Raw genomic sequence first — 15631 nt, forward strand, 5'->3', positions numbered from 1 at the left:
TTTCCTAAAGTGGTTCACAACAGTGTCATTGTACAGGTTGCCAACACGGCTTGCAGTAGCTGTCTGAGGGTGATTTTCATCAAAAAAGGTTTGCACTTTAAGCCACATTGCACACATTTCCTTAATCTTTGAAGTAGACAACTTCTTCAATTTCTCTCTCCCCTCCTCCGAAGCAGTTTCCTCAGGTCTGGCCTCTTGCTGTTGAAGATGATCTTGCAGCTCATCAGTGGTTAGTTCTTCATTGTCCTCCTCCACCAACTCTTCCACATCCTCCCCACTAACCTCCAACCCCAAGGACTTCCCCAATGCCACAATTGATTCCACAACTGGCATAAGCTTCTCAGGGTTAGCCTCAAATCCTTCAAAATCCCTTTTGTCTACACATTCTGGCCACAGTTTCTTCCAAGCAGCGTTCAAGGTCCTCTTAGTCACTTCCTCCCAAGCCTTGCCTATAATGTTTACGCAATTGAGGATGCTAAAGTGATCTCTCCAAAACTCTCTTAGAGTCAATTGAGTTTCTGAGGTCACTACAAAGCACCTTTCAAACATAGCTTTTGTGTAGAGTTTTTTGAAGTTTGCAATGACCTGCTGGTCCATGGGCTACAGGAGAGGAGTGGTATTAGGAGGCAAAAACTTGACCTTGATGAAGCTCATGTCCCCAGAAAGTCACTCTGCCAAGTCTGAAGGATGACCAGGAGGATTGTCTAATACCAGGAGGCACTTAAGGTCCAATTTATTTTCCAGGAGGTAATTTTTCACAGTGGGGGCAAATGCATGGTGTAACCAGTCACGGAAAAAGTCCCTAGTGACCCATGCCTTACTGTTTGCCCTCCACAGCACACACAAATTAGCCTTGAGGACATTGTTTTTCCTGAACACTCTGGGAGTTTCAGAGTGATACACCAATAAAGGCTTCACTTTGCAATCACCACTAGCATTAGCACACATCAACAGAGTAAGCCTGTCTTTCATAGGCTTATGTCCTGGGAGTGCCTTTTCCTCCTGAGTAATGTAGGTCCTGCTTGGCATTTTCTTCCAAAACAGGCCTATTTGTCACAATTAAACACTTGTTCAGGTTTCAGTCCTTCAGCTTCTATGTACTCCTTGAATTCCTGCACATATTTTTCAGCCGCTTTGTGGTCCGGACTGGCAGCCTCACCATGCCTTATCACACTATGTATGCCACTACAATTCTTAAATCTCTCAAACCAACCTTTGCTGGCCTTAAATTCACTCACATCACCACTAGTTGCAGGCATTTTTTTAATTAAATCGTCATGCAACTTCCTAGCCTTTTCACATATGATCGCTTGAGAGATGCTATCTCCTGCTATCTGTTTCTCGTTTATCCACACCAATAACAGTCTCTCAACATCTTCTATCACTTGCGATCTCAGTTTCGAAAACATAGTTGCACCTTTGGCAAGAACAGCTTCCTTGATTGCCGTTTTCTTGGCCACAATAGTAGCGATGGTTGATTGGGGTTTTGTGTACAACCTGGCCAGGTCAGAGACATGCACTCCACTTTCATACTTAGCAACGATCTCTTTCTTCATATCCATAGTGATTCTCACCCTTTTTGTTGTAGGGTTGGCACTAGAAGCTTTCTTGGGGCTCATGGTGACTTATTTTGCAGGTGCAATCACTAAGAACACTGTGATAATATGAAATGTTCCGATTGTATGTTTGGATGCGACCACGGTGGCTGGCTTGTAAACACTGGCACCCACGGGACAAGTGAGGCGCGTCTCGAATGGAACGAATCGTGTTGGTCGAGTTTTTTAGCGCTAGTCAAGGCAAAATTTTTGCGTTAAAATGTATCGCTAGTCGGATTTAACGTTATACGATGCCAGCGTTGGTCGAGGGTCCACTGTACTCTCATACATTCTCCTCTTTGCTTCTATGGATAACATTCTTTGTCTCCACAGACTCCTATGTACACCACTCACCTTTTTCCCCTCATCAATTCTATGATTCATCTCATCTTTCACAGCCCCATCTCCTGAAAAGTCCACTTCCGAATATCTGAATACATTCACTTCCTCCATATTCCCTCCCTCCAATCTGTTATCCAGTCTTTCCTTACCTAAATATTTTATCCTCATCACCTTGCTCTTTCCTTTATACTAAAACAATATACTATAATACATTATATGGCAATATTAATGAAAATTGAATACACATTTAGTAAAATATATTTAAATTTTTAATTTAATGCCAAGAGGATTAAAAAGCAAATAAAGTAATGATGTAATAATGGTTGGAGATAGCATTAAAATTAAAAAATTGAGGAGCATGGTGAAATTCATAACCTAGAAATGCTCCGGGGAGAATCTCGAATTTTCCCTGAAGTAAATTTATTCATTTCAAAACTTGTATTAAAGTTTGTTGAAGGGAAATATTCTTCTTTCAACAAACTGGCTGTATCCCACTGAGGCAGGGTGACCCAAAAAGAAAAACTAAAGTTTCTCTTTTTAACTTTACCAATAGTACATACAGGAGAAGGGGTTACTAGCCCCTTGCTCCCGATATTTTAGTCACCTCTTATGACACGCATGGCTTATGGAGGAAGAATTCTGCCCTGCTTCCCCATGGAGATTCAGGGAAACACATGGTGTAATATAACTGGACTCATTTAGGACACAAAACTTTATTTTTTTAATTCAATAAGTTAAAAACTTTAATTCATCTGGCAAATTATTACGCATATTTGACACTTATTTGCAACATATTTCTATAGTGGTTCAAGCAAACACAAGGAAAATCAAAGAGGTATTTGTTTCAAGTATGATGCTCGAGTTCTCTAGCAATTTGAAAAGTTTCTTAGGTTGGTATCACCGTTACAGTGTGATGCAGTATTTGGAAGATGTTTAGTAAACAGTAATACAGTATACATTCTGGCATTAATATTCAGAAGATTTAGGATTTAAATAAGAGAAGAGTTTTGCCTAAAATTTGAGTCTGTGATGGTTATGTTAACTGCCTTTTGTTGTGTGATAATTGGATTGAGGTTGATAGCTGAGGTAAAACCCCAGGCACAAATTTCATAGATGATGTATGGGTCAATGAGAGAGTAGTAGTGCTATAGTGTAGAATATTTTATTTTTTTATTAACATATTGGCCATTCCCACCAAAGTAGGGTGTCCTGAAAAAGAAAAATTTTCATCATTCACTCCATCACTGTCTTGCCAGAGGTGCACTCACACTACAGTTATAAAGCTGCAACATAAACACCTCTCCTTCAGAGTGCAGGCAATGTACTTACTATCTCTGGCCTCAAGTCTGGCCTGCTGGTTTCCCTGAATCTCCTCATAAATGTTACCGTGCTCACACTCCAGCAGCACGTCAAGTCCTAAAAATCATTTGTCTTCATTTGCTCCTATCTAACACACTTACACATGCTTGCTGGAAGTCCAAGCCCCTCGCACACAAAACCTCCTTTACGCCCTCCCTCCAACCTTTCCTAGGCTGACCCCTACTCTGCCTTCCCTCCACTACAGATTTATACACTCTCGAAGTGTATAAATCTGTGTATGAAGATTGAGACACTTATGCAGCATATGGGAATCTTTATTCAGGAAACGTTTCGCCACACAGTGGCTTCATCAGTCCAATACAAAGAGGAAGGCGTAAGGAGAGGAGGAGTATGAGGTAATCAGTCCCTCAGCCTGGAGTCGATGTGTTCAGTCCATCAATCTTGTAGAATGGACTGAACACATCGACTCCAGGCTGAGGGACTGATTACCTCATACTCCAACTCTCCTTACGCCTTCCTCTTTGTATTGGACTGATGAAGCCACTGTGTGGCAAAACGTTTCCTGAATAAAGATTCCCATATGCTGCACAAGTGTCTCAATCTTCAACTTGTCGGTTTTTCAAACCATTCATCACAAATCTGTGTATAAATGTAGTTCCTTGAATGTGGAACATAACAGCAAATTTTGGAGTGTATACTGTACTGACAGTTTTTTATATTTTTTAAATGAGCTAAAGGGAGCGGTCAGGTTCACGCGCGCGGAGCAAAAAAAAAAAAATTTGAAAAAATATGAAAATGGAGTTATTGTTACCAAAAAATAGCTGAACTTTCTGGCTACACTCTGGTATAATTATTATCCTTGTACGATGTTTCTAAAAGGAATTACAGCCATTTATAACAGGCATGGTGACAGTGCTGACGGGTCATATTGCGTAAGAAGCACTGACTCGGCTTTGTTTACGTTTTTTCCCCGTGTTATTTTTATCGTTTTCTTATATCTTTATGTCTAATATAATACAAATTCACTGTCTGAGATCATGCCCGAGCGGGCGGAGCTAATATGGTCAAGTAACCAGTCAGGTACCCTGGGTATAGTACCCAAAATGGCCGACACCTCCAGCCAACAAAATATTCCATAAATATTCCATATCCACGCTAATATCAATTATAAGGCTTATTTATCTATCACAATTGATCTATTATGACATAATGCAATATAATAATAGCATATAAACATAAAAAGCACACCGTAAAAAATAATATATAGCATAATATGATGCCCAAGAGGGAAAAATTTCTATCGGTGTATCCCCTGAAGTTTCGTTATCTCTTACAAGTGATGAGAGAAAACGGATTTACAATGGTTAACTGTAATAAACACTCGTAGGTCACGCAAAAAGTGTAAAATAAAGCGAATTTTTCAGGGAAAAAAATTATTTCCCGGGCAGCTGGGGTGCCGCGTGCTTCGGCCTATATCTCGAAAGTAACTTATTTACCTATTTAGGGGCAATCCATCTTTATTTATGATTGAATTGACTTGATTTTCACAACAAACATAGGAGAATGATTGCTTTACAAGGTGGAGTGTACCTTCCTGAACTATCCCAAATATTTTTAGATTTATGTGGGCAACAAGACCGACATCTTCCAATATGTCAAAAAAGTTATGAAACTTATTTTTTTTTAGCATGAAGATAAGGTTTATTTTAGAATAGGTACACTTACAGTGATGGAATTAGAGGTGTTCTATCAGCAGCAAGTGTCAAAACCACTTTTCCAAGTACCACTGAGAAGGACTCCCCTGCCAAATGTAATTTTTCGTAAATTTTGCATATTTCATTTCCTTTTTGGCCGATATGATTGAAACTTCAGCACAGGATATGTGATATAAGCTTCTAATAGTACACCAAAAATGAACGTAATCGGTTGAAAAATAAAGAAGTCGATATGTTTCACTTGCCCGCTCCCTAAATAGGAGCATTAAATTTCAATATGCTGTCAGCTAGCATATGTAAGAATTTTCCTTTGGCTTATTCTCCATTTGAAATTCATTAATTTTTATACATATATCTAGTTTTGGACCGATTTGTTTTTGAAAGTAACACATTTTTTCTGTATTAAAAATACAGTAAACTATATAACATAATTACAAAATGTAAATATAAAGAATTATGATATAGTTATAGGTCTTAAAAGCTTACTTACAGTCTAGGAACAATATTGCCAGCATACTGAACCAGCTCATATAGGTCTGCTACACGCTGCCCTTTTTGAAACTCATCAATAAGGTACATTTCCAAGTGTCGTAGTTCGTCACAAATGCACATGTCTGAAGCAAGTCAAGGAAATAAACTTGAGCACAATAATTACCAAACCAATAAAGACAACATGGCAAATAAGTGACTTTTTTTTATAAATTACTCCTTTTTCAATCACATAAGAATTCTCCCACTAAAGTAGAGTGACCAAAGAAAAAACACATAGAGGTATGTCACTCAACTGCTGTTTTACCAGAGGTACATGGACATTATAATTCAAATGACCCTCTACGCTGCAACATCCTTACCCATCCTTCAGAGTGTAAGCACTGTATTATTCTTTATCAAGCTTTACAGTCTGATTTTTTTTAACATTAAATATTGAAGCAGCAATTTACAAATACTTACCTAATAAGTAAACAAATACTGAAACAAAATGAACAAAAAGGCACAATACCATGACTGGAACAATACACAAATAACCCGCACACAGCAGAAAGAAAATTATGACGATGTTTCAGTCTGACTTGGACTGAAACGTCATCATAAGTTACTTTCTCCTAAGTGTGGGTTACTTGTGTAGTGAAACAAAATATTATTCTTTATTTACCTAGATAAAGTAAGAATATCTATGAATGATAAGACTAGAGATTATGAAACTATTATATACTGTACAATTTATGTGCAATGACTTTTAATACAAAAGGATACAGAGTTCATAATATGTTTTAGGAGAAAGAAGTGATGTCCTCAGTTCTCCAAGCATGTTTGATGCATGCTTTAGTCCATCCATTAATCGACCTTTATCCAAACATCGTTTCATTTGAAATGCCTGACCTCGAACTGCTCCCATTGCTTCGTCGAGGAGCTTATCTTGGTCATCCATTGGCGAAACCATGCTGTCAGCCTGATCAGCCCTATGGCACAGAGTTACATCAGCATATTAACATTGCATCATGATAACAATAAATACATTATGTTCTTCACCAAGGCAGAGTGACCTAAAGAAGAAAATACATTTACCAGCAATTGCTCCCTAGATGTTTCACCAGATGGGTGTATATCATGATTTAAAAACCCATTGAATCACAACATCCACACACCTCAAAATATGTACAATACTGCACTTGTATCTGTAGCTACATTTGTTCACCCTTTGTTGAGGTGGTTCGGACATGTAGAGAGAATGGAGCGAAACAGAATGACTTCAAGAGTGTATCAGTCTGTAGTGGAAGGAAGGCGGGGTAGGGGTCGGCCTAGGAAGGGTTGGAGGGAGGGGGTAAAGGAGGTTTTGTGTGCGAGGGGCTTGGACTTCCAGCAGGCATGCGTGAGCGTGTTTGATAGGAGTGAATGGAGACAAATGGTTTTTAATACTTGACGTGCTGTTGGAGTGTGAGCAAAGTAACATTTATGAAGGGATTCAGGGAAACCGGCAGGCCGGACTTGAGTCCTGGAGATGGGAAGTACAGTGCCTGCACTCTGAAGGAGGGGTGTTAATGTTGCAGTTTAAAAACTGTAGTGTAAAGCACCCTTCTGGCAAGACAGTGATGGAGTGAATGATGGTGAAAGTTTTTCTTTTTCGGGCCACCCTGCCTTGGTGGGAATCGGCCGGTGTGATAATAATAAAAATATATATATATATATATATATATATATATATATATATATATATATATATATATATATATATATATATAGATATATATGTATGTATGTATGTATGTATGTATGCATGCCGGGAACAATGGGCTAGTAACCCCTTTTCCTGTAAAGATTACTAAAAAGAATAAGAAGAAGAAAATTGTCAAAGTGGGAAGTCTGAATGTGCGTGGATGTTGTGCAAATGATAAGAAAGAGATGATTGTGGATGTTATGAATGAGAAGAAACTGGATGTCCTGGCTTTAAGTGAAACAAAGCTGAAGGGGGTGGGAGAGTTTCAATGGAGAGGAATAAATGGGATTAGGTCAGGGGTTTCAAATAGAGTTAGAGCTAAAGAAGGAGTAGCAATAATGTTGAAGGATAAGCTATGGCAGGAAAAGAGGGACTACAAATGTATAAATTCAAGGATTATGTGGAGTAAAGTAAAGATTGTATGTGAAAAGTGGGTTATAGTAAGCGTGTATGCACCTGGAGAAGAGAGAAGTGTAGAGGAGAGAGAGAGATTCTGGGAAATGTTGAGTGAATGTGTGGGGAGTTTTGAATCAAGTGTGAGAGTAATGGTGGTTGGGGATTTCAATGCTAAAGTGGGTAAAAATGTTATGGAGGGAATAGTAGGTAATTTTGGGGTGCCAGGGGTAAATGTAAATAGGGAGCCTTTAATTGAGCTATGTGTAGAAAGAAATTTGGTAATAAGTAATTCATATTTTATGAAAAAGAGGATAAATAAATATACAAGGTATGATGTAGCACGTAATGAAAGTAGTTTGTTAGATTATGTATTGGTGGATAAAAGGTTGATGGGTAGGCTCCAGGATGTACATGTTTATAGAGGGGCAACTGATATATCGGATCAATATTTAGTTGTAGCTACAGTTAGAGTAAGAGGTAGATGGGAAAAGAGGAAGGTGGAAACAACAAGTAAGAGGGAGGTGAAAGTGTATAAACTAAGGGAGGAGGAAGTTCGGGCGAGATATAAGCGACTATTGGCAGTAAGGTGGGCTAGTGCAAAGATGAGTAGTGGGGGGGTTGAAGAGGGTTGGAATAGTTTTAAAAATGCAGTATTAGAATGTGGGGCAGAAGTTTGTGGTTATAGGAGGGTAGGGGCAGGAGGAAAGAGGAGTGATTGGTGGAATGATGAAGTAAAGGGTGTGATAAAAGAGAAAAAGGTAGCTTACGAGAGGTTTTTACAAAGCAGAAGTATTATAAGAAGAGCAGAGTATATGGAGAGTAAAAGAAAGGTGAAGAGAGTGGTGAGAGAGTGCAAAAGGAGAGCAGATGAAAGAGTGGGAGAGGCACTGTCAAGAAATTTTAATGAAAATAAGAAAAAATTTTGGAGTGAGTTAAACAAGTTAAGAAAGCCTAGGGAAAGTATGGATTTGTCAGTTAAAAACAGAGTAGGGGAGTTAGTAGATGGGGAGAGGGAGGTATTAGGTAGATGGCGAGAATATTTTGAGGAACTTTTAAATGTTAAGGAAGAAAGGGAGGCGGTAATTTCATGCATTGGCCAGGGAGGTATACCATCTTTTAGGAGTGAAGAAGAGCGGAATGTAAGTGTGGTGGAGGTACGTGAGGCATTACGTAGAATGAAAGGGGGTAAAGCAGCTGGAACTGATGGGATCATGACAGAAATGTTAAAAGCAGGGGGGGATATAGTGTTGGAGTTGTTGGTACTTTTGTTTAATAAATGTATGAAAGAGGGGAAGGTACCTAGGGATTGGCGGAGAGCATGTATAGTCCATTTATATAAAGGGAAAGGGGACAAAAGAGATTGTAAAAATTATAGAGGAATAAGTTTACTGAGTATACCAGGAAAAGTATACGGTAGGGTTATAATTGAAAGAATTAGAGGTAAGACAGAATGTAGAATTGCGGACGAGCAAGGAGGCTTCAGAGTGGGTAGGGGATGTGTAGATCAAGTGTTTACATTGAAGCATATATGTGAACAGTATTTAGATAAAGGTAGGGAAGTTTTTATTGCATTTATGGATTTAGAAAAGGCATATGATAGAGTGGATAGAGGAGCAATGTGGCAGATGTTGCAAGTATATGGAATAGGTGGTAAGTTACTAAATGCTGTAAAGAGCTTTTATGAGGATAGTGAGGCTCAGGTTAGGGTGTGTAGAAGAGAGGGAGAATACTTCCCAGTAAAAGTAGGTCTTAGACAGGGATGTGTAATGTCACCATGGTTGTTTAATATATTTATAGATGGGGTTGTAAAAGAAGTAAATGCTAGGGTGTTCGGGAGAGGGGTGGGATTAAATTATGGGGAATCAAATTCAAAATGGGAATTGACACAGTTACTTTTTGCTGATGATACTGTGCTTATGGGAGATTCTAAAGAAAAATTACAAAGGTTAGTGGATGAGTTTGAGAATGTGTGTAAAGGTAGAAAGTTGAAAGTGAACATAGAAAAGAGTAAGGTGATGAGGGTATCAAATGATTTAGATAAAGAAAAATTGGATATCAAATTGGGGAGGAGGAGTATGGAAGAAGTGAATGTTTTCAGATACTTGGGAGTTGACGTGTCAGCGGATGGATTTATGAAGGATGAGGTTAATCATAGAATTGATGAGGGAAAAAAGGTGAGTGGTGCGTTGAGGTATATGTGGAGTCAAAAAACGTTATCTATAGAGGCAAAGAAGGGAATGTATGAAAGTATAGTAGTACCAACACTCTTATATGGATGTGAAGCTTGGGTGGTAAATGCAGCAGCGAGGAGACGGTTGGAGGCAGTGGAGATGTCCTGTCTAAGGGCAATGTGTGGTGTAAATATTATGCAGAAAATTCGGAGTGTGGAAATTAGGAGAAGGTGTGGAGTTAATAAAAGCATTAGTCAGAGGGCAGAAGAGGGGTTGTTGAGGTGGTTTGGTCATTTAGAGAGAATGGATCAAAGTAGATTGACATGGAAAGCATATAAATCTATAGGGGAAGGAAAGAGGGGTAGGGGTCGTCCTCGAAAGGGTTGGAAAGAGGGGGTAAAGGAGGTTTTGTGGGCGAGGGGCTTGGACTTCCAGCAAGCGTGCATGAGCGTGTTAGATAGGAGTGAATGGAGACGAATGATACTTGGGACCTGACGATCTGTTGGAGTGTGAGCAGGGTAATATTTAGTGAAGGGATTCAGGGAAACCGGTTATTTTCATATAGTCGGACTTGAGTCCTGGAAATGGGAAGTACAATGCCTGCACTTTAAAGGAGGGGTTTGGGATATTGGCAGTTTGGAGGGATATGTTGTGTATCTCTATACGTATATGCTTCTAAACTGTTGTATTCTGAGCACCTCTGCAAAAGCAGTGATAATGTGTGAGTGTGGTGAAAGTGTTGAATGATGATGAAAGTATTTTCTTTTTGGGGATTTTCTTTCTTTTTTTTTTTGGGTCACCCTGCCTCGGTGGGAGACGGCCGACTTGTTGAAAAAAAAAAAAAAAAAAAAAAAAATATATATATATAGATATATATATATATATATATATATATATATATATATATATATATATATATATATATATATATATATATGTCGTGCCGAATAGGCAGAACTTGCGATCTTGGCTTAAATAGCAACGCTCATCTTGCCATATAGGACAAGTGAAAATTTATGTATGCAATAATTTCGCCAAAATCATTCTGAACCTTACGAAAAAAATATATTTCACTGTATTTGTTTAGTTTTAAATTACCGTAAACAAATCTAAATTATATTCAGTTGGGTTAGGCTAAAATAAATTGTTCTTGTTATAATAAGGTTAGGTAAGTTTTCTAAGATTCTTTTGGTGCAAAATTAAAAATTTTTACATTAACGTTAATGAAAAAAATATATCTTTAAACGTATAAGAGAAAATTTCAGAAAGGACATAATTTTAAATGAGTTCTTGCTAATTGACCAGTTTTACATATTCGGCACGACACATATATATATATATATATATATATATATATATATATATATATATATATACAGTGGACCCCCGGTTAACGATTTTAATCCGTGCAAGAGGGGTAATTGTTATGCGAAATAATCGTTATGTGAATGAATTTTCCCCATAAGAAATAATGGAAATAAAATTAATCCGTGCAAGACACCCAAAAGTATGAAAAAAAAATTTTTTTACCACATGAAATATTAATTTTAATACACACAAACTGAAAAAGGCATGCACACTTACATGACACTTACTTTTATTGAAGATCTGGTGATGATTGATGGGATGGGAGGAGGGGAGAGCATTATCTTCTTACTGTTTAGAAGGGGAATCCCCTTCCATTACGACTTGAGGTAGCAAGTCCTTTTCCGGGGTTACTTCCCTTCTTCTTTTAATGCCACTAGGACCAGCTTGAGAGTCACTGGACCTCTGTCGCACAACAAATCTGTCCATAGAGCTCTGTACCTCCCGTTCCTTTACGATTTGTCTAAAATGGGCCACAACATTGTCATTGAAATAGTCACCAGCACGGCTTGCAACAGCTGTGTCAGGGTGATTTTCATCCATAAAGGTTTGCAATTCAACCCACTGTGCACACATTTCCTTAATCTTTGAAGTAGGCACAATGGATTCCACAACTGGCATAGGCTTCTCAGGGTTAGCCCCAAACCCTTCAAAATCTTTCTTAATTTCCATACTAATTCTCACCCTTTTTACCACAGGGTTGGCACTAGAAGCTTTCTTGGGGCCCATGGTCACTTATTTTCCAGAAACAGCACCGAAAACACTGTAATAATACGAAATATTCCGAGTGTATGCTTGGATGTTACCGCGGAGGCTGGCTGGTAAACAATGGGACGGGCGGCACATGTGAGGCTGGCTGAGGGCACATTGGACGCGTCTCGGACGAAAATCGGTGAGCGGGTTTTTAATCGGTATGCGCGGCAAAAATTTTGCGATAAAAGTAAGCGGTATGCGGAAAAATCGCTATGTGATGCCATCGTTATGCGGGGGTCCACTGTATATATATATATATATATATATATATATATATATATATATATATATATACATATATATACATATATATATATATATATACATATATACATATATATATACATATATATGTATACATATATACATATATATACATATATATATATACATATATACATATATATATATACATATATATATATACATTTTTTATTATATTATCACACCGGCCGATTCCCACCAAGGCAGGGTGGCCCGAAAAAGAAAAACTTTCACCATCATTCACTCCATCACTGTCTTGCCAGAAGGGTGCTTTACACTACAGTTTTTAAACTGCAACATTAACACCCCTCCTTCAGAGTGCAGGCACTGTACTTCCCATCTCCAGGACTCAAGTCCGGCCTGCCGGTTTCCCTGAATCCCTTCATAAATGTTACTTTGCTCACACTCCAACAGCACGTCAAGTATTAAAAACCATTTGTCTCCATTCACTCCTATCAAACACGCTCACGCATGCCTGCTGGAAGTCCAAGCCCCTCGCACACAAAACCTCCTTTACCCCCTCCCTCCAACCCTTCCTAGGCCGACCCCTACCCCGCCTTCCTTCCACTACAGACTGATACACTCTTGAAGTCATTCTGTTTCGCTCCATTCTCTCTACATGTCCGAACCACCTCAACAACCCTTCCTCAGCCCTCTGGACAACAGTTTTGGTAATCCCGCACCTCCTCCTAACTTCCAAACTACGAATTCTCTGCATTATATTCACACCACACATTGCCCTCAGACATGACATCTCCACTGCCTCCAGCCTTCTCCTCGCTGCAACATTCATCACCCACGCTTCACACCCATATAAGAGCGTTGGTAAAACTATACTCTCATACATTCCCCTCTTTGCCTCCAAGGACAAAGTTCTTTGTCTCCACAGACTCCTAAGTGCACCACTCACTCTTTTTCCCTCATCAATTCTATGATTCACCTCATCTTTCATAGACCCATCCGCTGACACGTCCACTCCCAAATATCTGAATACGTTCACCTCCTCCATACTCTCTCCCTCCAATCTGATATTCAATCTTTCATCACCTAATCTTTTTGTTATCCTCATAACCTTACTCTTTCCTGTATTCACCTTTAATTTAGGAAAGAGTAAGGTTATGAGGATAACAAAAAGATTAGGTGATGAAAGATTGAATATCAGATTGGAGGGAGAGAGTATGGAGGAGGTGAACGTATTCAGATATTTGGGAGTGGACGTGTCAGCGGATGGGTCTATGAAAGATGAGGTGAATCATAGAATTGATGAGGGAAAAAGAGTGAGTGGTGCACTTAGGAGTCTGTGGAGACCACTCTGAAAGAATAGAGAAATTCCAAGCGCTTTCGTGACTACACACATTATCATAGTTCCTTGATAATGTGAGTAGTCACGAAAGCGCTTGGAATTTCTCTATTCTTTCAGAGTGGTTGTTTTGCATATTCTGAAATCACCTGTTTACTGTGATCTTATTGCATACATTTTTTTTTTTTATTATCACACTGGCCAATTCCCACCAAGGCAGGGTGGCCCGAAAAAGAAAAACTTTCACCATCATTCACTCCATCACTGTCTTGCCAGAAGGGTGCTTTACACTACAGTTTTTAAACTGCAACATTAACACCCCTCCTTCAGAGTGCAGGCACTGCACTTCCCATCTCCAGGACTCAAGTCCGGCCTGCCGGTTTCCCTGAACCCCTTCATAAATGTTACTTTGCTCACACTCCAACAGCACGTCAAGTATTAAAAACCATTTGTCTCCATTCACTCCTATCAAACACGCTCACGCATGCCTGGTGGAAGTCCAAGCCCCTCGCACACAAAACCTCCTTTACCCCCTCTCTCCAACCTTTCCTAGGCCGACCCCTACCCCGCCTTCCTTCCACTACAGACTGATACACTCTTGAAGTCATTCTGTTTCACTCCATTCTCTCTACATGTCCGAACCACCTCAACAACCCTTCCTCAGCCCTCTGGACAACAGTTTTGGTAATCCCGCACCTCCTCCTAACTTCCAAACTACGAATTCTCTGCATTATATTCACACCACACATTGCTCTCAGACATGACATCTCCACTGCCTCCAGCCTTCTCCTCACTGCAACATTCATCACCCATGCTTCACACCCATATAAGAGCGTTAGTAAAACTATACTCTCATACATTCCCCTCTTTGCCTCCAAGGACAAAGTTCTTTGTCTCCACAGACTCCTAAGTGCACCACTCACTCTTTTCCCCTCATCAATTCTATGATTCACCTCATCTTTCATAGACCCATCCGCTGACACGTCCACTCCCAAATATCTGAATACATTCACCTCCTCCATACTCTCTCCCTCCAATCTGATATCCAATCTTTCATCACCTAATCTTTTTGTTATCCTCATAACCTTACTCTTTCCTGTATTCACCTTTAATTTTCTTCTTTTGCACACCCTATGTACAGTGGACCCCCGCATAACGATGGCATCACATAGCGATTTTTCCGCATACCGATTACTTTTATCGCAAAATTTTTGCCGCGCATACCGATTAAAAACCCGCTCACCGATTTTCGTCCGAGACGCGTCCAATGTGCCCTCACATGTGCCGCCCGTCCCATTGTTTACCAGCCAGCCTCCGCGGTAACATCCAAGCATACACTCGGAATATTTCGTATTATTACAGTGTTTTCGGTGCTGTTTCTGGAAAATAAGTGACCATGGGCCCCAAGAAAGCTTCTAGTGCCAACCCTGTGGTAAAAAGGGTGAGAATTAGTATGGAAATTAAGAAAGATTTTGAAGGGTTTGGGGCTAACCCTGAGAAGCCTATGCCAGTTGTGGAATCCATTGTGCCTACTTCAAAGATTAAGGAAATGTGTGCACAGTGGGTTGAACTGCAAACCTTTATAGATGAAAATCACCCTGACACAGCTGTTGCAAGCCGTGCTGGTGACTATTTCAATGACAATGTTGTGGCCCATTTTAGACAAATCGTAAAGGAACGGGAGGTACAGAGCTCTATGGACAGATTTGTTGTGCGACAGAGGTCCAGTGACTCTCAAGCTGGTCCTAGTGGCATTAAAAGAAGAAGGGAAGTAACCCCGGAAAAGGACTTGCTACCTCAAGTCGTAATGGAAGGGGATTCCCCTTCTAAACAGTAAGAAGATAATGCTCTCCCCTCCTCCCATCCCATCAATCATCACCAGATCTTCAATAAAAGTAAGTGTCATGTAATTGTGCATGCCTTTTTCAGTTTGTGTGTATTAAAATTAACATTTCATGTGGTAAAAAAAATTTTTTTTCATACTTTTGGGCGTCTTGCACGGATTAATTTTATTTCCATTATTTCTTATGGGGAAAATTCATTCGCATAACGATTATTTCGCATAACAATTATCCCTCTTGCACGGATTAAAATCGTTAACCGGGGGTCCACTGTATATATGTATATGTATATATATATATATATATATATATATATATATATATATATATATATATATATATATATATATATAT

The 15631-nt window shown here is 39.3% G+C and overlaps 1 protein-coding gene across 5 annotated transcripts in view; it reads right to left on the bottom strand.

Moving 5' to 3' along the window:
* The window catches only part of LOC128704247 (vacuolar protein sorting-associated protein 35-like), a 41204-nt gene that overhangs the window by 17387 nt on the left and 8186 nt on the right, over positions 1-15631 (bottom strand). For all 5 annotated transcript variants that reach the window (XM_070081382.1, XM_070081380.1, XM_070081383.1 and 2 more), the window contains 2 exons: positions 6227-6432; positions 5463-5586 (listed from right to left, as the gene is read on the bottom strand). In XM_070081382.1, coding sequence (XP_069937483.1) covers positions 5463-5586; positions 6227-6432 — 330 coding nt within the window. The remainder of the gene's footprint in view (positions 1-5462; positions 5587-6226; positions 6433-15631) is intronic.

The sequence above is a fragment of the Cherax quadricarinatus genome, unplaced genomic scaffold (genome assembly GCF_038502225.1).
Source record: "Cherax quadricarinatus isolate ZL_2023a unplaced genomic scaffold, ASM3850222v1 Contig2524, whole genome shotgun sequence".
NCBI lineage: Eukaryota > Metazoa > Arthropoda > Malacostraca > Decapoda > Parastacidae > Cherax > Cherax quadricarinatus.